Source organism: Malaclemys terrapin, chromosome 1 (assembly GCF_027887155.1).
Source record: "Malaclemys terrapin pileata isolate rMalTer1 chromosome 1, rMalTer1.hap1, whole genome shotgun sequence".
Classification (NCBI taxonomy): Eukaryota; Metazoa; Chordata; order Testudines; family Emydidae; genus Malaclemys; species Malaclemys terrapin.
This window is the reverse complement of record NC_071505.1, coordinates 153,258,354-153,282,171: the sequence shown is the minus strand read 5'-3', so window position 1 is coordinate 153,282,171 and position 23,818 is coordinate 153,258,354. Positions and strand designations below refer to the sequence as shown.

Genomic DNA, 23,818 nt, shown 5'->3' with positions numbered 1-23,818 from the left:
TTGCACAAGTGTTGCAGCATATGTGTGGGGCCCACCTCTTGTCCTGATCTCCAATTTTGCAGCCAAAATAAAGGTGATAGGCTTTCTTAACCATAGTGGTTATACTGCGCTTTTGTGATGCAAAAGTCACTTCACCACAAACATTGCAGAAGTTATCTGCACTGTTCACACAAGTACGAGGCATCTCTGCTCACTTTGGCTAAACAGAAATGTGTCCCTTTGCAAAATCAAACACTGACAAATAAGAGAGCACGACACTGTATGATTTCTAGAGCTGATATAGGGCAATTTGTTCAGCAGAGTGATGTAAGCTTCGTTATGATGGCATCATCCATGACTTCTAGGAATAACATGATGCAATTCATATCATGTATGACGCAATACCAGCTTCAGATTGCATCATTCATTGTTTTGCCTAAAAAGCAAGTACTGTCCAAACCCAGTCTTAGATTTATTCATAGATCCAGTCAAAGATGTATTTTAGTCATTTCTGGTTTAAATTGAGATCCCTTCCCTTTATAACTCACTTATCCTCCGCCATTCCCAAGTCAAGGGTCATATATACTGACCCAATAGCATATCTTGAAAACTAGAGCCAATCAACAATTTTAAGCATCATTTTCGTTCTCAGTCACCCAGAATTAGTAAAGTTTGACTACATTTATTTCAGAAGCATTTTGGCTGTAGAGCAGTGTTATATGACAACGGAATTCTTGAACACCCTCTCCCCTGTCCCTTATCCAATGCATGAAACTAAATGAAATATTGCTGGTTATGTTTTGAGTTCCCCTTTGAAAATGGCATGTCACACCCAGATCTAGTTACCTTTCAGTTCTGAACTTCCTGCCAATTATGACACTTTTCTACAACTTTGATTTTTAATTTAAACTTTTTAGACTATTGAGTTAATGAGGATCTTACATGATGACTGAAATATTAAACTCTCATCAGACTTGGAGAAAACCTCCACTCACCTTCTGTTGAGAACTCATTTGGCTTCTCTGTTTCAGGATCTTTGGAAATGTCAGACTTCTCTCCATCTTCTAAATCCTGTTGTCTTGACTCCTCTGAATCTTCCTCTTCCTTTTCTTTATGAACGAGAGCATGGCATTGAGACAAATCTCTGTGTTTCTGTTAGCCTGCCTCTTTTATCATAGAACTACATGATACTAGCTCACAGTTCTCATGAGGGGGACAACAGCAATTCTGCAGAATTTAATTTTTTAAAAGTTAATCTTCTTGTACTTATCATTATTACAAAGAAAATCTTCCCAATGTGAATTGAGTAACTCAAGGAATGTTGCCTTTTGTTCTAATAGTCTTCTGTTGCTCATTGTTTTGCCAAGCTGCAGCAATGTGAAATTAACATGACTCATTAGTTTAATGATTGTTATTCAGAACTTTAGAAGTATTATTATTATTATTATTATTATGTATTTATTTGAATTGCAGATTAGTTGTGAAGCTGTTCCTGTCCAGTTGATGTTGTTGCTGCAATGGAAAACTATTAGTAACAGAAATGGGCACTGGAGCTATTCACAGGGGAAGAGAACCCAAATTACAGACTCTGGCCTGGTCTACACTAACCCCCCAATTCGAACTAAGGTACGCAACTTCAGCTACGTGAATAATGTAGCTGAAGTCGACGTACCTTAGTTCGAACTTACTGCGGTCCAGACGCGGCAGGCAGGCTCCCCCGTCGACTCCACGTACTCCTCACGCCGAGCAGGATTACCAGAGTCGATGGCGAGTACTTCTGGGTTCGATTTATCGCGTCCAGACAAGACGCGATCAATCGAACCCAGAAATTCGATTGCCTGCCGCCGAACCAGCGCGGTAAGTATAGACAAGCCCTAAGGGAGAGGAATAGTAGCAGAGAACTCCTTCCTCTCTTCTTTCTCTCCCCAGCAACAACCAGGATTCTGAGACCCTCTTTCTTATCGTAGTTATATGGTTCTGGTGGGACAAGAGATAGAAAACACTCTGCCTCCAGCAGGTTGGGGTGAAGCTTAGTCAGAGTCTGCTATTCAAAAGATAGGGCTATCAAACAGGGTCCAGGCACAGCCAGAGCTGTCCCTTGGGTAGGGCGAATGGGGGCAACCGCTCCAGCCCCTGCGCTACAGGGGGCCCCCGTGGGCCGGTGTGATTGGCTGGTGTGGTCAGTCCCGGAAGAGACGAATCCGTCACTTCCACCCTGTGCCCCGTGTCCCCCTGGGGATTGCCCTAGGCTCAGCACCCTCTCCCTTCCCAGCATGATTTGAGGGTTTCAGCCAGAGGTTGGAGTCTATTACAGGAGCGGGTGGGGGAGGTTCTGTGGCCTGTGACCTGCAGGCGGTGTGCAGGCAGTCAGATTAGATGCTCATGATGATCCCTTCTGGCTTTAAAGTCTGAGAGGGAGAAAATAGGTGGTCTGGATCCACCAGTAAGGTGCTGCCCTTGAACCTTGCTGATATGTTGCGGACATGTAACACCGACAGACCCCGGTTGTCGGCGGGTGGAATCGAATCTGGGGCCTTTGGAGCTTAGTGCATGAGCCTCTACCCCATGAGCTAAAAGCCAACTGGCTGTTAGCTAAGGCTGTAGAGCAGACTCATTTCCCCTCTCTCTGGAAGTGGTCTCGGTGCCACTGGATGGGACAGAACACCACGCCCAGGAGGTGTGCGGGTTACCTACGTACAAGACCTTTGCATTTTGAACAGAAATGTCACCGACTCAAACTTCTGACATCTGTGCCTAGGCAGCACCGTCCATCCTCCGCATGGCCCAGCTGCTCTCACCCGTTCTCACGCGAGCTAAGCGGCTACTTTCATTCAACTCGGCTTCGCTCCATAAAGGTCAGTGTTGGGCCGTGTTAAGGGAAGGCACAGAGCAGGTCCCCCCGACACGGCAGCTGCTCCGTCACTCAGAGCCGGGTTGTATATTAAAAAAGGAACTTGCCCCCGCGCTCGGTACCTGACGCGTCCCGCGGCCCCTCCGCCTCCATCTCTGGTTTACCTGGTTGCTAGGCAGCCGCTTCCGGGGCCCGGCGCCTCCTGGGAATTGTAGTTCGAACGGCCGCGCCGCGGGCCGGGGCTCCTGCTCCGAACGAGGCCCCGGCAAGGTGACTTGAGCAGACAAATCGGCGCACGCGCAGAGCAGCCCAGAAGAGCGTGCCGTACTGTGCATGGGGTGGGGGCCGGAGGTTTCGTGGTTCTGTGCTTGTGCGGGGCCAGATTTGTGTCATAAACCGTCATAGTGGTTGCCATTTACACAGGCATATACACACACAGACACTGAACAACACACCCACACCGCTTCTTTGAGGATTTTCGCTGGGAGACTTGATTGGCCAGTGGATTTAAAAAAAAGCTAGTGGATTTAAAAAAAAAAAAAACTAACAAAGTTGTTGAAAGGATTGTAACATTTCAACCCCTCGATTGTTTTTAACTTTTTTTAACTTTAAAATAATTGGTTTTTAACATTTAAAATAAATAGTTGTGCTTATCTGGATTCTTTTTATTATTATTGGTAACATGGCCGGCTCTAGTTTTTTTTGCTGCCCCAAGCAAAAAAATGTTGACTGCCCCCCACCCCAGCCCTGGGCTCCCCCAACACCTCCTGTTGCCCCAAATCTTGGCTCTCCCCCCGACCCCCTCGCACTCCCTGCTGCCCCAGCCCTGGGCTTCTCCCCACCAGTGTTGACTCCGCCCGCTTCCCCCTCGCCTCCAGCCAGTCCAGCGCTGGCAGGGTCGGGGTAAGCAGCGGGGCTCCTGGACCGCACCTCAGCTCAGGGTCCCTCCAGCTGGGGCTTCCACCTCCAGGACCGGCCAGGACCTGGGAGGGCAGAGCCGGGGGACCGCCCCGGCAGGGGGCTGAGGAGCCGGGGCAGGGCAGCCCCAAAGGGAGCGGAGCCCCGGAGAGCGGGACATGGGCCCCATATGGCAGCGCCCCGGGCACCAGTCCCCACTATGGCCCCGCTCTGCTGCTACTTCTGGCCGCCCTGCTGCAGTCCCTGGGTGGCTCGGGCCGCTTTGCCCAGCCCTGGCTGCAGCACCGGGGGGCGGCTGCCCTGCAGCACCTGCAGGTGGCTCCCTGCGCCCCGCGGGGCGGCCCCCAGCCCAAGTGTCCCATGCTCGGAGCCCGCCCGGCCATAAGGTGCGGGCGCTGCTCCCCGAAGCGAACCGCAGCGGCCCCAGGGTACCCCCCTGTGCAGGATGTGCCGCTGCTGCCAGGGCCGCCCCAAGTGCAAAAAAAAAAAAGGCTGGCTGGAATGCCAACCCTGAAAATATGCCGCCCCTGAAAATGTGTCACCCCAAGCACGTGCTTGGTTTGCTGGTGCCTGGAGCCGGCCCTGATTGGTAAACAAAGTGGGGTGGTTGTGGGGCGATAACACCTCTTCCCTGTCTTTAGCGTCTATGATCCTAGGTAGTAATGAAAAAATTACTGCCCTACAGCCCCACTAGGAGATAGGGGTATAATCTTAACTAGTCCATTTAAACTGGAGTTGGGCTCAAACTGCAAAATGTAGATTTAGATGTGGGTTTAGACAGTGTGCACTCCTATGTTTACCCCTTTTACAAGACTATGATACATTTTGTACAAAGTATGCCTTGTGAGAAACATCATTTGAAAATTCATAATTTGCTGATCATTATTGTCCTAGTAAAATATGTGGCAACATATCTAAAGTTATAAGATTCTACTGTATGATATTACTAAGGCTATGTCTACATTGCACAGCTTATAGCAGGAAAGAGGGTGTGAGCAAAAATTCTACATCTTGACAAAGAAACAGCTTGGTGTTCCCATCCACACAGACTTTCTGCTTCCTGAACCTCAGCTGGAGATGATTCTCAAAGAAGGGAAAAAACTATAAGAAGAGAAAGCAGATGCTCCAAATTATCTCTCCTTTTCTCTCTACTCACGAAAAGAAGAACAGGAGTACTTGTGGCACCTTAGAGACTAACAAATTTATTAGAGCATAAGCTTTCGTGGACTACAGCCCACTTCTTCGGATGCATATAGAATGGAACATATATTGAGGAGATATATATACACACATACAGAGAGCATAAACAGGTGGGAGTTGTCTTACCAACTCTGAGAGGCCAATTAATTAAGAGAAAAAAAAAACTTTTGAAGTGATAATCAAGCTAGCCCAGTACAGACAGTTTGATAATAAGTGTGAGAGTACTTACAAGGGGAGATAGAGTCAATGTTTGTAATGGCTCAGCCATTCCCAGTCCTTATTCAAACCGGAGTTGATTGTGTCTAGTTTGCATATCAATTCTAGCTCTGCAGTCTCTCTTTGGAGTCTGTTTTTGAAGTTTTTCTGTTGTAATATAGCCACCCGCAGGTCTGTCACTGAATGACCAGACAGGTTAAAGTGTTCTCCCACTGGTTTTTGAGTATTTTGATTCCTGATGTCAGATTTGTGTCCATTAATTCTTTTGCGTAGAGACTGTCCGGTTTGGCCAATGTACATGGCAGAGGGGCATTGCTGGCACATGATGGCATATATCACATTGGTAGATGTGCAGGTGAACGAGCCCCTGATGGTATGGCTGATGTGATTAGGTCCTATGATGATGTCACTTGAATAGATATGTGGACAGAGTTGGCATCGGGGTTTGTTACAAGGATAGGTTCCTGGGTTAGTGGTTTTGTTCAGTGATGTGTGGTTGCTGGTGAGTATTTGCTTTAGGTTGGGGGGTTGTCTGTAAGCGAGGACAGGTCTGTCTCCCAAGATCTGTGAGAGTAAAGGATCATCTTTCAGGATAGGTTGTAGATCTCTGATGATGCGCTGGAGAGGTTTTAGTTGGGGGCTGAAGGTGACAGCTAGTGGTGTTCTGTTATTTTCTTTGTTGGGCCTGTCTTGTAGGAGGTGACTTCTGGGTACTCGTCTGGCTCTGTCAATCTGTTTTTTCACTTCAGCAGGTGGGTATTGTAGTTTTAAGAATGCTTGATAGAGATCTTGTAGGTGCTTGTCTCTATCCGAGGGATTGGAGCAAATGCGGTTATATCTTAGAGCTTGGCTGTAGACAATGGATCGTGTGGTGTGTCCTGGATGGAAGCTGGAGGCATGTAGGTAAGTGTAGTGGTCAGTAGGTTTCCGGTATAGGGTGGTATTGATACTCACGGTATCAGCAACACCTGAAGAATAAGGAAACAGCATTGGATTGGGGGAGGTAACCTGACTGAAAGAAATTCAGCCAGTAAAACTGCTGAAATGTGGTAAGAGAGATTTGAATTCATATAGCTTGTTAAGTTAGGCATTAGTTGCATTTTACTTTTATTTTCTTGTAACCAATTCTGACTTTTATGCCTCATTATTTTTAATCATTTAAATTCTATCTTTCTGTAGTTAATAAATTTGTTTTGTTTTATCTAAACTAGTGTTTGGTTTGAAGTGTTTGAGAAACTCCATTTGGGATAACAGGATTTATGCATATCATTTTCTATTGATAAAATGATAGCCTTTATATGAGCTTGTATTGTCCAGGAGAGAGCTGGGCAGTACAAGATATACATTCCTGGGGAAAGTCTGGGACTGGGAATTTGCTGATGTTGCTCTATGGTGTAATTTAAGAACAGCTAGCAATAGCATTCATATATTATAACTGGGAGTGACTTACATGCTGGAGGTTGTGTCTGAGCAAACCAGAAGTGGTAGCCCTCACAGCAAAGCAGTGTAAAAGGCACCCCAGGTTGGAGAACTGAGGGCATACAGCTGGTCGTCAGTCCAGATTGTACCCTGGATAATGTTATACCCATCTCTGCTTTAAAAGGAAGATATTCCAACTCTCTATATGCTCTCAAGTTATCACAGAGCAATGTCAGCATGAAGCATTTTGTATTATCTACCCCCTACTCTGGGGCATGAGCAGCATTATGTTCCTAGAAGTTCCCATGATGTGCAGCTCCTGAAACTGCAGGTTTGGCAGCAGTACCTGAATCAGCCCTGAACAAATCTGGCACTGGAATGTGCAATATCCATTCCAGGCTCAAAAATCATTCTAGTGGTCCAGTCAGGTTACCATAATAGCTAAGATTATAAAATAGTTTTCTATAATATCTTGCTGTTTTCATTTGGTCATAACTTTCCAGAACATTCATCTTTGAGACTGAAATTTTCCATGCCTGGTCTCCACTGGTGAATTATTGTGGGAGGTTTGAGCAAAATCTCTCCAGTCACTTTTATATTATGGGTTCTGGGAAAAAAATATTATTGTGGGTTGGGTTAAACCTCTCTTAAACTGTTGGGTGTGGCCACCACCCCTCATTTAAGGTAGCAGTAAGAGACATCTAAAACATAAGTGATGTGAGTCTGCCCAGGAATTAGAAGTGTGTGAGTGCAGGGCTTTGATTAGTAGTGGGTTTTTGTTTGTTGGCAACAGGCAACACCAGGGGAGGCACCACACAAACAGAAGGAGCAAAAAGGTCCAGACACTGCATGGAATGAGGGAGGTTTTGGGTAAGAGTACTGGTTGAAAGGTTTGGACCTATGAGTAAAATTATCTCCCGCAGTATGACTTTTTTACTGTGTTCAGGGAAACAGGACTTTATGTATAATGTCTGTGGATAAACAAGATTGCATTAAAAAAAACTCTGTATCATCAATTCCTCTTCCTAACTGGAACAACCCACAACACTCCTAATTTAGCTAACTACTGAGGACAAACATTTTTCTCACTATAAACAAATTATAACCATGCTGTTTTGAACAGGACTATGCCAAAAATGGTTGAGCTTTGAATTGAACTGGGTATATTCCTAACTAAACACTAGAGAGTATTTGCTTGGCTTAGATTTACCAATGGTATATGAGCATTTGAAAACTGCACACTGAATATGCACTTTAAATTCTTTCATTAAAACCACAGGTGTTCAGCTAAGTCCTGATCTTGCAGGCAGGCTGCTATGCCTGTGAAGGTACCCTTTGAAGTCAATTAATTTGGTTCCTATGCAGGGAGGGTAATGACTTTCTTTTTGTGCAAGAGACAAGTTAGGTGAGGTAATAATTTTTATTGGACCAACTTCTATTGGTGAAAAAAGACAAGCTTTTGATCTTCCACAGAGCTTTTCTTCTTATTGTTCAACACACAGTGTATTGTGTTTGTGAGAGCAGGAATGTAGGGCAGTATATGCTAGTAGTTTGCAATTATAGAAAAAAGTTGCTGAAGTTGTAGCAAAAGGACTCTGCATCTGGGAGTAAGACGTATATGGAGGTATTTTTTTTCCTGTTTGTTTGCTTTCTCTAATGCATGGAGGAAAAGAGAAGTGATTTGACTCCAGAAGGAAGGAATGCAAGCACAGGGACCTTACTTTTCATGGGGAGGGAACTGCACTAGCTCTAGGATTTGTTTGTTGTTGAGTTGGAATTGGAGAAGGCAGCTATAGCGGAAGATGAGCCAGGCAGGGGAGGAACAACTCTAAGGTTTGGCTGTCAGGCATAGTTAGGGAGAGAGGAGGAAGTTTCACAGGGAAGGAGAAACAATAGCTTTAGATCTAATAGATGCAGTACTACTTTGCCAGCTGCCACCCTACTACTGACATTTTGCAAACAAGTCCTCTACAGAGGACATTTCTCTATGCCTCAGTTCCTGTGGAATGGGAATAGTAATATTTCCTTACATCATAGAGTTGTTGTGAGGGAACACAATAATATTTATGATGCACTCAGATACTGTGGTGGTAGAGAACACGCAAGTACACAGATAGCTAAGATAGATGTTCAGCCCCCACCCCCACAAAAGTGTCTACATTTGTCTGCTGTGTGATGTTGCCTCCCTCCTTGTTCGTAGTTTTGAGAAAACATGGGAAAACAAATTCATGGTTCAAGAGTCCCTCAGCTCACCTGTTTTTAAGTAAATGAACCCCAGGGGAAATGGGGTTCGTCACCTTAGAAGGGGGAAATTTGGAGGGAGCCCCTAGTTAAAAGATTAGCACATTTAAAAAAAAATCCCAAGCACTATTGTGACCAGCTGTGTTTTTTGTGCTGGGATTTGAGATGATTGTACTAACTTTAACAGAGGCTGGATTGTCAGTGTCAAAAGGGTGCGACACAGGAGCACATGCTAAGAGACTGGGGTTTATTTCCAGAAGCTCTGGTGCCCCTCTGTATTGTAACTCAGCCCTGCGATGAGACTGGATGCGCAGCATTTGCCTGCTGGACTTTTTAAGGGAACGGTGTGGGGGGCTGAGGGAGGAGTCTCCCCTGGCTGTCAGGCAGGGGGAGTGACTCTGGTTTGTTTGTGAGGGAAGGCAGGTGGCAATGAGAGAGGGAGAAGAGGAGGGGTTTGACCAGGGAGCGGGGAGGGATCGGCACCTGTAGGGCTAGTGTATGGCAGCGGTTAGAGGAAGGGAAAGGAACAGGAACAGCAGGTGGAGGAGGAAGGCAGTGGGGGAAGGGCGGTCAGTTCCCCAGGGGAGGGAACCGCAGAGGGCAGTGGGGCGGAGGAGGAAGAAGGCACAGGTGGGTGTGGGGGAGCGAGGCGGAGCGCTGGGGTGGCCGGGGCCGTCGCGGTGACCCTCGGGGGAAGGCTCCAGGCAGAGGGCGGCGGCGCCATGGCCCGGAGCTGGCGGTGGCTGCAGGGGCTGGTCCTCACCTGGCTCCCCATAGGTGAGTGGGGGGGAGCGGGCTGCAGCCGGGTCTGGCTCAGCGGGAGGCGCGGCCGCACAGGGGCCCGCCCCGAGTCCTCTGGGCCCCTTAGAAAGGGGCTGCGCCATGTCCAAGAAGGGCCCCGGGAGGGGGGCGGCGGCGGCTCGTTAGCGGAGCCCTCCCCGGCCGCGGGGTCTCTGATTTCCCCCCACCCCCAAAGTACTTGGACTCTTGCTCCCCCCCTTTCCTGGAGCAGTCCTGGGGGAGGGGTCTCCTCCCTGGGGGCCCTGCTCCCCTCCGGGCTGGGGTTCATGCAGCCCTGGAGAAGGGAAAGCTGGGCTCTTCCCCAGCTGAGCTGGGCAACCACATGGGGGGTGAGGGGAGAGAGGAAGATGCTGGGGCTCAGTGGCTAGCCTGGGTGCTTTGCCATCTACATGCCCCCTGCAAGCAGGCAGCAGCCTTGTCCCTAAAATCCCTTGTGGTGGAGGGGGGTGAGTTCCCCGGGAGAAGGGGCGAATGGGGTTGGGCTGCTTTGCAGCCTCCCTTGTGGTTTCACAAAGGGTGACAGTGCTGTAAAGATGGCCAGACATCCAGGAAAAAGAGGCTTCAACAGACAGGGCTCCTCTCTTGAGAAATCACTGCTCCCAGCCTTGACCCGTTTCCTGCTGGCTGGACGTATTGACTGTAGCATTCTTGGTGGGTTGCTGGACGGTCACTGGGTGATTCAAAGATGGCCTCATGATCTTAACAAAGAGCCTGTATTCAGAGGGAGCCAGTGTACAGAGCAAAATACAGAGTTGTGTGCACTCATTGATTGTCTTGTCTGAGAGAGACACTGCTATATGATTGTGATGTTCCCCTGGTATTATCTGGACCAGTGATCTGCTCCTTGGATTGTGCAACCGAATGACACTAGCCAGTGTCTCTGGCCCCAGACAAAACCCTAGGAATCTCCATCTTGCAGTGTCCGGTTATGCCAGCTGGACACTGCAAGCTTATATGAGTTTGTCAATTTAACAAAGAAATTGATATGTACCAGGCTTGTTATCCCAAGGGGAGTCTCTGACATGCTTCAAACCAAACAGATTTATTAACTATAAAGATAGATTTTAAGTGATAGGCAAAAAGTCAGAGTGGTTACCAAAAGACAACAGAAGAAGAGATGAGATCAGACCTTTGGGAAGAAAGGGTGTTCGTTGTGACCATCTCCAACCTATCTGAAAGGAATGAATGAAGCCTTCTTAGGGCTTGTACACACTAGCACTTACACCTCTACCCCGATATAACATGACCCGATATAACATGAATTTGGATATAAGGTGGTAAAGTAGCGCTCGGGGGAGGGGGGGGTTGCGCACTCCGGTGGATCAAAGCAAGTTCGATATAATGCGATTTCACCTATAATGCAGTAAGATTTTTTGGTTCCCGAGAACAACGTTGTATTGGGGTAAAGGTGTACTTTGATATAACTTAAGTTGCTCAGGGTTGTGGAAAAGCCACACACACACCGAGCAACATAAGTTAAGCTGACTTAAGCGCCAGAGTGGACAGCGCTATGTCGGTGGGAGAACCTTTCTTGCCAACATAGGTACCACTCAGGGAGGTGGAGTAATTATGCTGATGGGAGAACTGTCTCCCATTGGCATAGAGCATCTACGCTAGCAGCGCAACAATGGCGCAGCTACATCAGTACTACTGTAGCAATTATAGTGTAGACTAGCCCATCAACCCCTAGTAGTTCTTGTGGGTGAACTAGTAGTATCCTGTGGCTAACTCTCTGTTGAAATCAGCCAGTACTTCTATCAATATCAGCATGGACATTTGGCCTGGGTATATGGCTGTAAGGAGATGGATCAACCAGTGCAATCATTGCTGTCTCCCTGCCATATCCACCTCCGAAGCCTGACTAGGACTGATACAGAATTTTCATAGAGGTCAGATGCTGCTGGAAATGGTGTGGCATTAACTTCCCAGTAACTTTAGCTAGGATGAAAAGTTATAGACAGGGAGTTAGTCTGCAAGTTCATTTGTGCCCAGTAATGGCTTCTTGAGAATGACCTAAACCAGGGGTAGGCAATCTATGGCATGCGTGCGAAAGGTGGCCCACGAGCTGATTTTCAGTGGCACTCACACTGCCCGGGTCCTGGCCAGGGTGCTCTGCATTTTAATTTAATTTTAAACAAAGCTTCTTAAACATTTTAAAAACCTTATTTACTTTACATACAACAATAGTTTAGTTATATATTGTAGATTTATAGAAAGAGACCTTCTAAAAACATTAAAATGTATTACTGGCACGTGAAACCTTAAATTAGAGTAATTAAATGAAGACTCCGCAAACCACTTCTGAAAGGTTGCCGACCCCAACCTAAACTATCACATGTTTTAGGGTGACAGTTTCCCCTCTTGGAGGCAAACGCTGATTAACTTGGTCAGAAGTAAGACCAAGTGTTCTTCATTTGATTTCACCAGTCATCAAGGGCAGTGCCATTTCACCAATGAATATGAGATCTGAGGCTTCAGTATCTAAAAATCTAGCAAGTGTTCAGTCTGATGCTCTCTTCCAGGCAGGGAGAGAAAGCAACTCCAATACCCTATTCACTGGCCTATAAAGTCAAGGGATTCTTTATCTAGCTCTGCAACTAACTGTGTAACCTTTGAGTCTGTTAACTCAATGTTTCAGAAGTGCAGAGCACTTGCAAGTCCTATTTATTTCCATGGGAACTTCTTGCATCTTTGAAAACCAGGCTACTTACCTTTGTGCTTCAGTATCCCCCTCTGTAAAATGGAGGTAATGACATTGACCCATCTTTGTAAAGAGCTTCGAGGTCCACAGATAAAATGCACTATATGAATTCTAGGTACTATTTTATTCCTGCCTGAGAGACACTGTTAGAAATGGTTTATGGGAATGGGATGCTGTGTTGCTTTGATTTGAACTTTAAAGGAGCTATGCCCCTGAGCCTCTAAGGGTTTAATCAGCTCAAGATTTTGCCAGGTGTAGCAATGTCTTCGCTGCCAAAAAGACTGGGAGATGGGTTTACAGTGAGAACATCGGCAGTATGGGATTATGGAGGAGCTCTTCAAAGATGCAATGGAAGTTAGATGGCTAGCTCACAATGATTTTCTGCTGGAGTTAGGGCAGTTAGGTACCTTTGCCTTTGAAAAACTCTCCCTAAACCCATTTCATCCCACCCTTGCCATATCCTATCCTGTGTGGGCTACTCTCCCCTTCAGCAGTGTTCGTATTGGGTTATCTAAAGGTGCTGGTGATATCTTTGTGGTTATTAATGAAAAGCACACCCTTTTGTGTTATCTTATTTACCCTTGATAAGGGAATGCTGGGGTGTGACTGAGCTAATGTACTGTTTATTGAAACCTTTAAAAATTTACTCAGTCGATGTAGTTGTTTGGGATGTAAAATGCCACAGACTAGTAAGGATTAGCCATATGGATGAAATGAATGAGGTGAGGAAAGTCAAAATTATACCCCATTAAAAAGAAGTGCTGTGAATTGTTCTGAACTGATAAGTGGGCTGCCTTTATTAACTTTCCTGTTGCAGTGAAGTATGGCAGTATCATCCTTTTATATCACATTTAGTGCCAGATATTATTGTGGCAAATAGCTTAGAATGATTAAAAAAATTGATGTTTATATGAATGTGTAGAACCACAGATGGTATGCTCATTAGGCAAACAAGTCTAAGGCCAGGCTAATTTACATCTGCATATAGCAACCACAGTAATTACATCGCTTGTGCATAGCTACACTTTGCTCCTTGTGTCGGTGGTGCATGTCCTCACCAGGAGCACTTGCATTGATTGTACTGTCGGCATGGGGCATTGTCGGACAGCTCCTGAAAGCCAGTAAAATGCAGACTCTACACTGACATTGCATTGACCTAACTACATTGACCTTGACTCTATGCGTCTCGTGGACATGGAGTTATTAAGTTGGCTTAGGGGGGCAGTTACGTTGGCGGGGAGCCAGATTTCAGTGTAGACATTTACATAGTTAGGTCGACGTAGGTTGATGCAGGGCAGCTTAACTATAGTGTAGACCAGGCCTAAGAGCTCCTACTTGTGCTTCAGGACACAGTGTGGAGACAGGACTAGATGCCTCTTGAGGTCCCTTCTACTTCTATATTTCTATGATTCTGTGGTTACCATGCTGGCTCAGGATGACATTTTCTTCCCATGGAATAATGATGCATAGAAATACTTTTCTAGGATGCATATTGCATTCTTTGTAGCGATCGGTCCTGGCCATTGTCTGACAGGAAACCAGGCTAGATGGACTAATGTGTATGCTATGGGTCAGAGATGAGGACTGGGAATTGGAACCTCTAAGTTCTTATCCTGGCTTTGCTACTGACTCTCTGTGTGACCCTGGGCAAGTTTCCTTATCTGTAAAATACTTCACTTGAAGGATTTTGAGCCTTCCCTTAGTGTAGCACTTGTGAAAGGCTAGGAGTGAAAGTTGCTATAGAAGGGCAAGGTGGCGGTGCTGCTACTGCCGAATGGCAGCTCTTATGCAACATCCATTCCCACTGGCTGGTGCCTCTTGTGTTCTCTCCTGCAGGCTGCCTCTCTCTGCTTGTGATAGTGCAGGATATTGAGCGATACACCACCTTATTTGCTTCTGTGATCCTCAAGTGTGACTACAGCACTTCAGCACAACTGCAGGATGTAGTGGTGACATGGCGCTTCAAATCCTTCTGCAAGGACCCCATCTTTGACTACTACTCTGCCTGTGAGTGCTCTACTCCCCCTCCCTGGGAAGCCTCTACAATGGGGAGGAAGGAGGGAGACTCATTACGGGGAGGGCAAGCCTTTGACCCTCTGTTGCCCACAAACCAAACAGTATGGTGGCATTTCCTGCAGGCTCTGGGCTGGGGAAACTTGTGGCAGGGATTGTCCCTGAGGGGAGTGAAAGATTAAATATTCCACCACCTATAGAAGTTTTAGCCAATAGCAGCCCATCCTCCTCCTCCTCCTCATCACATCATCACTGGTGTGCATGGAACCCAGAGCTCTGCCTTTGTGTGGTCAGAAGCGAAGGCTCTGCAAGCAGTGACAATGGACAGCAAACAGACTTTATAGCTGAGATCTCCTGCCTCCATGGGCTCAGGAATGAAGGTCCGCATGGTCACAGCTAGCCGGCAGTGACCAGGTATTATAATTTAAGGGGATTGGAGGAAATGGAGCAAATGCCTACTTTTGGGGGGCATGAGCCATAGCATACTAGTGCCTGTGACGACCTCTCTTGATTAAGTATCTTGTGTGTGGTCCTTTGGACTGACTTTACGGACATACAGAACAGCAAACCTTTAACATCCACTCTCCTCCTTCTCCTCCTCCCCTCGATGTGATTACAAGGGAATACCCTGTTAGGGCTTAAAGAGGATTAAGGTTGGTGATTGTATGTATATCTGATTTACTTCCCTTCCATTTGCCTCCCCAAGTTTCAGCTCACCAGACACCTGGAAATTGAGGATTATGCTGCTAGCTTGCTCTCGGGAATAAATCACATTCCCCCTCATTCTCTAATAATTCCACTGGATCCACTGTCCATCTCCGGATTCTATATTCTATTAGTGCCTACAACGTGCTAGACTCTGTCCACATACACAGAACCACATACACAGAAAGACAGTCCTTTTCCCCATTCACAAGACAAGCATCATGGAAAAGTTGGGGAAAAGGGAGCCAATCCGTACAACTCTATTCACCTCAAAACTCTATTTAAGAAGCTAATTTATTTTTTAAATGGTTGAGATTTAGGTTCCACTTGTCCCATGGGCTGCATATCTCTGGTCACCTCGTGGTTCCCTCTGCACACTGAGAACTGGCCTCCTTTCTGCTCCTCTCTGCCATCTTCATTACTGTGGAAACAAGAGCCTTCTCCTCTGCAGCTTCTGCATTCTCAAAGTCTCTCCGCCTCATTCACTTTCTACCTCCGTAAACGATTTTGTCCTCCCTGTTTTGCAGTATGCTTTTTCTTAAAGACTCAACACACTTTACTTTGTATAATCACATATTCACTCACACCCAGATACAAGGGATTAACCACACAATTTGTCAGTAAGGGACTCCCTACCCTTTCTGAGGTGATAACATTTGGGGTTTCAGATCAGGGCTTGACTCAAATCCTTGCTGTCATCTAAGTTGTGTTTAATGGCTTATTTGTAGCCTACCAGGCTGGTTTAGCTCTTGGCCAGGACCCATCCAATGACTGTAATGACAACCAGCGGGTGGTGCGCATAGTCATTCAGAGACGTGGACAGAACGAGCCTGTGCTAGGCATAGAGTACAGACAGCGCAAGATCACTATCCAGAACCGTAAGTGACCACTGGGGAGGAAAAAGGGCATGAATCCAATAACGACCCAACATTCTGCCTCCCCTCGCTTCACAAAACATGAATCTGGTCAACTCTATCTGTGACTTACAGACACTATGAGCAAGGCCTGCAGCCAGATTCCTGTTGAATGTCACCACTGGAGGATGTTTCAAGTTCCACAAGCTAAAGCTGAGATAAGGGCACTTGGATTTCATGCTCTCACACAACCTGAGCACCACAGGGGTTAGGAAGGAATTCTGCACCATATGTGGCAAGTGACCAGGTGCATTATATTGAGTTCACTTTCCTCTGAAGCAAGGTAGTAGCTACAGCCAGACTTGGGTTACTAGACTTGATGGAATGATGTGGTGTGATCAGAGGGTGGGATACCAGACTTAATGCATCAGTGATCTGACCTGATGTGGACAGGAGGTGTGATATTGGATTCAATCTGATATGATAAATCCTAGGGATATTTTTCTTATTGTGCAATAACATGCTTTGATGTGGCTGACTGATTTTTCCTCTGGAAAAATAATAGGCTGACTCCTTATTAGGAGGAGAGAAAGAAATGAAAGATAGAGGGGTGTGTACAGTGTAAAGGTTTCATCGTTTTTTGCAGAGGACAGGGTGATGTAGTGTACTATTTGTAAATAAGTCTACCTTCCAGTGGCTGAGTCCACAAAAGGGATAAGGGACCTGCTGCTGCAACTGACAGAGGGAGCTCTTGGTTAGCTCAAGTGGCAGTCCTGTATATTTTGCTGATGAAAAACCAGGGGTCTAGCTTCCCAAGAGAGGAAGGGGTGGTGGTGCAGCACCTGTCTGTGATCAGTAGCACAGGAATTTGTTACACTAGGGTCTGAGAGCAGTGCCAGTCCCAAAGTGCCCTCTAGTCACTGTGTGTTTTTCTTCCCTAGGGGCAGACCTTGTGATCAATGAGGTGATGTGGTGGGACCATGGAGTCTACTACTGTGCTGTTGAGTCTCCAGGAGACACTGCAGGCGACCCAGACAAAGAGGTTAAGCTCGTTGTTCTGCGTAAGTACCAGCACTCTGTTTTTCCACCCACCTGTAAATCTCTCCTGCTATTCTCTTTTCTCTCTCACCTCAAAGTCTCTCGGAGGTGCTCAGTATCTACCTGCAGCAACATACAATCGGGGTCTCTTAATTCCTCTCCTCCTCCTCAGATTGGCTCACGGTGATCTTCATCGTTCTTGGTGCTCTCCTCCTCCTCATACTGATCGGGGTGTGCTGGTGCCAGTGCTGCCCCCAACACTGCTGCTGCCATGTCCGCTGTGCCTGCTGCCCAACCCGCTGCTGCTGCAATGAGGAAGGTGAGGCAAAAATGGGCATGTATATCCAACGTACTATGGCATCCACAGATACGGAACATGTCTCGTATCACTCAATGTATGGGGAAAGCAGGGCTTTTTAGTAGCAAGCTAGCCTGTGACATTTCTCTGGCTAATGTTACCCTCAGAACAACATTTATAAAATGAGAGATTGGAGTCTAGAAAACATGGTCCCCATCCCCTCCCTCCCTTTTTGTCCCAGGTCCAAAGGAAGCAACCCTGACCTCGTATCTCTCTCCTCCCCCTTCCACCATTTTCCTTACATGGCTAGCTCAGTGTCATTTCTTCCCTATCCCACTGCAGTTCTTCTACCACAGCAGCTGAGGTAGGCAGGGACTGCCTTGTCCCAGGAGTCATGGTAGAGACCCTGTCCTTAGGTTCATTGACAGAGCTACAATCCTTAAAGTGTGGTTCTGCTCCAAAAAGTAGCTTTATAAAAGCTGAATTTTTGTGTCACTATGGCTAGCTCTAAACTGCTACAGTTTACAACTAAGGCCAGATTACCCCATCGCTGGGCCTTAGACAAACAGACACTTCTGCTTGAGTGTGGAGGGGAGGCCCTGGGGCGGGAGGGGTCGTGTGTTTGGAGAGCAAGCCCTCATGTTGTAGTGTGGGAGGTCAAGCCCACCACCTGAAGCATGGCTCCTGTCCCACAGGGCAGGGTCTGGATTCCTGCTCCAGGCATTGCAACCTGGCACAGGGGGTTGCAGCACCATGTAGGTTTGGTCCAGGTTGGGCTGCAGAGGGTGGCCAGGGGCAGGGGTCAACTTTTTTTGTTTGCTCCTTCTTCTTTCTCTGATTCCTCAATTGTAATTTGTGCTCTTCTCCAGTCCTCTCCATTCTTCCGCACTTCTCCCTCAACTGCATGCTGGGATTTATGCGTGTAGAAACCCTCCAAGCAATTCTTCCTTTTCTGCCTCTTTTCAGAGGTCCTTACAGCTGTTGCTCTGCTCCATTGCTCCCTGACCCAATTCCTTTTGGTCTTTATTATTAATTTTATTATTGAGCATCCAGAAAGCTACTTGTCTCCTTCCAAAGCAAACAAAGAATGGGATGCTAGAGGCATCTCAAAATAAGTTCCTGGGATAACAGGACGTTATATGGAAAAACTGGGACTGTCCCAGTACAGGCAGAAGAACACAGCTCTTTAGACAGACATCCCCAAACATACAGTATCTTTGTTCACTTAGGCCACTAGAGGGCAGCCCACACCATCTGAAGCAAGAAAAGCTGCCGTTGATGTACAGGTAAAGGTTAAGGACCTGGATTTTTTGAATCTCTTAGGGTATGTCTAAAATGCACACCAATGGCAGTGGCGTGTAGGGTACCTGTAGCTACATGCCACAGTGTAAACAGGTTGCAGCCACACTGGGGTGTGTAGCCACATGTCAGTGAAAAGCTATGGCAGAGGGGAGCTGCCAGAGCTTTTCCCTGCTGACTCTTCACTGCCACAGCCTCTCTCTTTGGTGAGAAAAGGCTCCTGCTAAAAGTCCCGGTGTAGATGTGGGAGGTACTGCTTGGGCATGTAGAGAGTCGTATACAGGGCCGGTTCCAGGCACCAGTGAAGGAAGCAGGTGCCTGGGGCAGCCAATAAAAAGGGGCGGCACTCCGTCCATTCTTGGGGCAGCACGTCCAGGTCTTCGGCGGTAATTCGGTGGCAGGTCCTTCATTCCCTCTCTTCCTCTTCGGCGGCACATCCGCGGCAGCTCAATCGGGTCTGTCTTTTTTTTTTTTCCTTCGCTGCCGCAATACACAAAGAACAAACAGGTGTTTTCACTCTAGGTGAGTTGTTAGATTAAGGCAAAATGAAGAAATTCCCTGCCCCAGAGAGCTTACTCTGCCCTACGCTGGCGAGGACAGAAGAGACACAATTTGTTGTGTGTGGACTCACTTCTTATGGGTGTCCATAGAAGAGGCAAGTCTTCAGGAGGGACTTGCATGGGGAGTGTGTGGTTGGCAAACAGATATGGGGGGAGCATTCCACATATCGGAGGCAGTATGGAGTGGGAGAAGGTGAAAAGAATTTTGAGGCTGGCATCTTTGGTGGTGCACAGGAGTTGGAGTGGCAGGGGGAATACAATGAGAGGAAAGATCAGTGGAGTAGACCAGAGCCAAGTTTGTAGCACTTTCAGCGTGAGAACAAGAAGTTTAAATTTGGGAGGGGAGAAATTCAAAGTTGGGGATGACATGGTCAAACTAGTGAGCAAGGAAGATAATTTTAGCAGTGATACTGTGCATCGATTGGAAGGGTACAATACTGTACAGGTGTTGGATCAGCCAGAGAGAAAGAGGTTGGCGTAATCCAGACAGGAGCTGGACAGAGCAGGACAGAGTGCCTTCGCTCTGAGCACAGAGGAAGGGATGGCTTTGGAGATTGTGACAGGGTTGGGACTCACCACTTGGCGCCTCCTACTGGTTGTCTCTGGGAATTAGCTCTGTCCAGCAGAGCACCCCCTCCTGGTGGTGTCCCATCTGTCATCTCGCCCTCAGTAGCAGGGTAGTGTGGCCCAACGGCCAGAGGCGTAGGGGGACCCGGGCTCTCCCTCTCCACCAGGTCCCAAACCAGGGCTCTCCTAATGGCAGGGTTCCCCTTGCTGTTGGCTCGGCGGGGATCCGGCCGCAGCACGCCAGGCTCTTACGCGGCTTGTCCCTAAAGTTCCCCTGGGTCACTTCCTACCTTCAATGTCGTGGTCTCCTCCGGAGACATGGGTTCTGATCCATTCCCCTCCAGCGGGTCCTCCGTCTGGGATGCAGGGTGTGGGCCGGCTAGGCTGGCTCCTAGAGCGTGGGCTGTCCCTCCTCAGGAGCTGGCTGTGTGTGTCCTTCTCCTCCGGTGGCTAGCCCCAACTGAGCAGCTTTGCAGGCTTTTATACCTAGCCTCCAGTTGGAGCATGCCCAGCAGGGCTTCCTCTGCCAGGAAGGAAGGGTTAACCCCTGCTGCGTCAGTGCGGAGCCGCTCTGCCCCGTCACAGAGATACATTGTAGAAGATGAAACGGAAATGATTTGGACAGTCTGCGAGGATGGAGCAAAAGAGAGCAAGGAGTTTACTGTGACTCCCCATCATCAAACCAGCCATAATTCTGGGCAAAAAGGAGGTTGGAAGTGTTGTCAGCAATGATGGGGAATGGAGAAGTTAAAGAGGGATTAAGAGGAAGAAGGAAGTAAAGTGCCTCTCTCACTGTGTGCAAATCTCCATCTTGAACTGCTTCACAACCCTGCCCCTAGTGAAAAAACAGGTGGACCTTTTACATTAAAAGGTGCAGTACATAACAGAACCATACCTCACAAGCGAACTCTTTCCCATCTGCCTTAGATCGTTTTGCACCCCAGCAGAATTCCTCTGTTTCCATTTCTAGCAACTGCTCTAGACCTTCTCTTCTTTCCTGGGTCATGCTCATTACGCTGGATCCTCTCTGGCTCTGTTTCAACTTTGCCCCAAGCCAAAGAGAGCCCTTCATGTGGGTGATCTCCAGTAATTCTCTATTGCTCATACCCACATGCTGCCATATACCAAGCAAAGTTTGTATCAAGAGCGCTGGGCAGGTAGTGTCCCTGAGCAGAGATGCTGTAACTGTGACTCTTCTTGCCTAGCCCTGGAACGACATAGGTTCATGAAGCAGGCTCGGACACTTATGCCATGGATGACACACCATCCGTTCTACGTGGGAGGTGACAGGAACTCCCAACTCTCTTCTTACCAACTGAACCCATTGCTGCAAAAAGGTGAGCCCTTGGGTATCCGTGCAGGGAGAGTAAGGCAGGCACTTGAGTCTGGTAACTCCTTGGGGTCTAGTAACTTGGCTGTGCTTCCTCAGCCACAGAGGTGATGAGATGTTCCTACCATGACTCAGTTATATTGTACTGTGGGGTAAGAGGGGATCCAGTCTCTCTGCCCTGGAGAGGGCGCTACAGGGGTTATGCTGTTCATAGTCAACTCCTTATAGTCAAAACTGACACAAAATGAGTAGAAGGCTATTTGTTTATGCTGCCACCAGTCTGTATAAATGATTGAGGACAAACGGTCCTCAATACCTCTATTTCATCTAACAAAGAAACAAGGGAGGATTCACATTGAACTTAATTCTTCCCTGTTATTGGTTCCTTATGTCCATTTCCAGGCCCTCTCGTCTCCTACCCACTCCCCCTCCCCCTCAAAAAAGTAGTCAAAGTTGTAAATGAGTATCAATAACTTAAGGAAAAGGTTAAAAGACTGTTGTACAGAGATGAAGATTAGCAAACCAGAGTAGGATTTCTTATAGGAAAACTTTAAAAACGCAAACACTGGAAAATAAGGAAATGCAGCATGATGTTTTACCAAACAACTTTAACTCTGCCCTTGTTCGCCATCAACTTGAAACAAGTTTTGTAATACTGTCCTGACAGCTGCACAGCATGCTTCTTCAGATTTAGCTCCTGTGATTTCAGGACATATTATAAACTGCGTATATGCTTATTGCTGGAAGACCTTCTAACCGGTGATCTCTTACAGCTAACTGATATTGCCCACCATGCTTCTGTGCATGCTGTCTTTGTACAGCCAGTCAGTTAAGATGTGAGCAGCTATAGGAGTTAAGCCCCATTTTCCTGGCCAAACTGTACATCTTGGCTTTGTCTACATGGCTGGGGGAGATCGATCTAAGTTACACAACTTCAGCTATGTGAATAACATAGCTGAAGTCGACGTACTTAGAACTACTTACTGTGGGGTACACGCTACGCGATGTCGACTGGAGATGCTCTCCCGTCAACCCCCCTTGTGCTTCTCGTTTAGGTAGAGTACAGGAGTCAACGGGAGAGCAATCTGTGGTTGATTTGGCGGGTCTTCACTAGACCTGCTAAATCGACCGCCGATGGAACAATCGCCGCGCGTCGATCCCCTGGTAAGTGTAGACAAGGCATTATACCCATTCTGTCTGTAAGTAAATGAGTTTGAGACTGAGCCACCAAGGCTGGCATGATTTAAGATGTGGTACTCTGACACTTATCTATGACACATGTCTGTTAGGAAAGTTCATGCTGGCAGAGGACGGGCAGAGTTAAGATTGTTTGGAATACCATAAGTCTCTGTGTATTTTCGTACTTCTCCACACTGTTGCTCTTACGTTTTCCCTTATATTACAGTTCATTAGTTTGCTACTCTTTATGCTAATCTTCATAGTACTTGTTTTTCTTCATAGTATTAAGGTCACAAATATGAATCAACTCCAGCTTCACAAAGTTTTTTGCATGTGAATTTACACTTGGCTTTTGACGAAGTTGGCAGGGAAATGAACTGGTGTCCCAGCCACACAGAACAGTTTGTTCTTTTTCAAGCAGATAAATTAGAAGAATACCTCCTGAACTGACATTCCTGGTTTGCTGAATGACCCTGTGACTTATCACCTCTAAGTTCCCCAAAACACGCCAGCCTATTACTAGCTTGGCTTCGGTCCTTGCTGCATGTGGTTTGGGAGCTGGATGGCTTTGCAGGGGCCCCTTTGCCTAATAGGCAGAGAGGGGAGAAGGTATCTGGTAGCTTACTTGGGCTCCTTTTTGACTCAGGAGAACCAATTTGCTCATTAGCAGGGAGGGAGATGTCTCCTTATTGCCTCCCCCTGACTGCTGCTCTCCCTTGTCCCCTATCCTTAGATGTCTCTCTGCAGAGCAGCCTCCCACTGGTGCATTCACAGGGCCAGCTGCCCCCCAAAAACAACATCCTGGACTATCTGGAGTCTGAGATCCAGAACCTCAACCTATCCCAGCCCCTGCTACCCTCCCACCACTTTGGGGCCAATCAGCATCCCAGCGTGCTCTCCTCCCTGAGCTCGGAGGTTGTGGAGCGCAGGGTAATCCAGCTGCCTCCCATCACTGAGCTCATCCCATCCTCGCAGAGGAGCAGTAACTTGTCACACCTGCAGCGAGCTGGCCATGCCGCAGGACCCTGGGGCTCCACAATAGAGGATGAGAGGGAGGACTGGAGAAGACACCAGCCCTTGGATGGAGATTCTCACTCCAGCTTCGATCGGGAATCCTGGGACAAGGGACGAGACCAGCCGCCTCAGAGGCAGGGGGAGGGCAGCTATGACGGCAGGCACCGGAGTTCCAGGCGGGATGTTTCGCCCATGCGCCGGCCAGACCGCAGTAGGTATGGTGACATCTTCTACCCTCGGGAGGCTAGGGAGCGCTCGGGCCGCCGCTTCGACCTCAGGGAGCAGCCTTTGGAGAGGCAAAAGTATCAACGCTCCAATAGAAAAGGCAGCAGTTCGGAGCAGCGGGAGCGCCAGCATCGCAGCTACTCTCCTCCGGCACGACGAGAGTCGTGGAGCTCGGCAGAAGAGCATGATCGCTTCCAGGGGAACAATAGGCAACGCCACCGTCGCTCCCCAGGCTGGCCAGAAGACAAGCCGCCCAGTTACCGCTCACTGGAAATCATCCCAGCCAAGGACAGCAGACACAGAAGCAGCGTGGGACAGCAGTCGGTGAGTCAGAGTCCCTGACTGCTCTCTGATGAGAACGGTTAGCCCCTCTGTGTGTGGGAGAATGGGTGTCAAATGCATGCTGGAGT

General features: G+C 47.6%; 1 protein-coding gene across 1 annotated transcript; it reads left to right on the top strand.

The window, feature by feature from the left end:
* Nucleotides 1-9,495: 9,495 nt before the first annotated feature.
* Nucleotides 9,496-23,750, top strand: LOC128834315 (immunoglobulin-like domain-containing receptor 1). Its single transcript, XM_054022968.1, has 7 exons — nt 9,496-9,601; nt 14,163-14,333; nt 15,773-15,922; nt 16,840-16,959; nt 17,109-17,255; nt 20,866-20,997; nt 22,903-23,750. The coding sequence occupies exons 1-7, from the start codon at nt 9,547-9,549 to the stop codon at nt 23,748-23,750; spliced, it is 1,623 nt and encodes a 540-aa protein (XP_053878943.1). The 5' UTR covers nt 9,496-9,546.
* Nucleotides 23,751-23,818: the final 68 nt, after the last annotated feature.

What these genes read in the sequence shown, in the direction of transcription:
- LOC128834315 (XM_054022968.1), top strand. Translation starts at nt 9,547, where the DNA reads ATGGCCCGGAGCTGGCGGTGGCTGCAGGGGCTGGTCCTCACCTGGCTC. An exon ending in GGTTAAGCTCGTTGTTCTGC is followed by an intron (nt 16,960 to 17,108) that starts GTAAGTACCAGC and finishes CCTCCTCCTCAG; the next exon opens with ATTGGCTCACGGTGATCTTC. An exon ending in CTGCTGCTGCAATGAGGAAG is followed by an intron (nt 17,256 to 20,865) that starts GTGAGGCAAAAA and finishes CTTCTTGCCTAG; the next exon opens with CCCTGGAACGACATAGGTTC.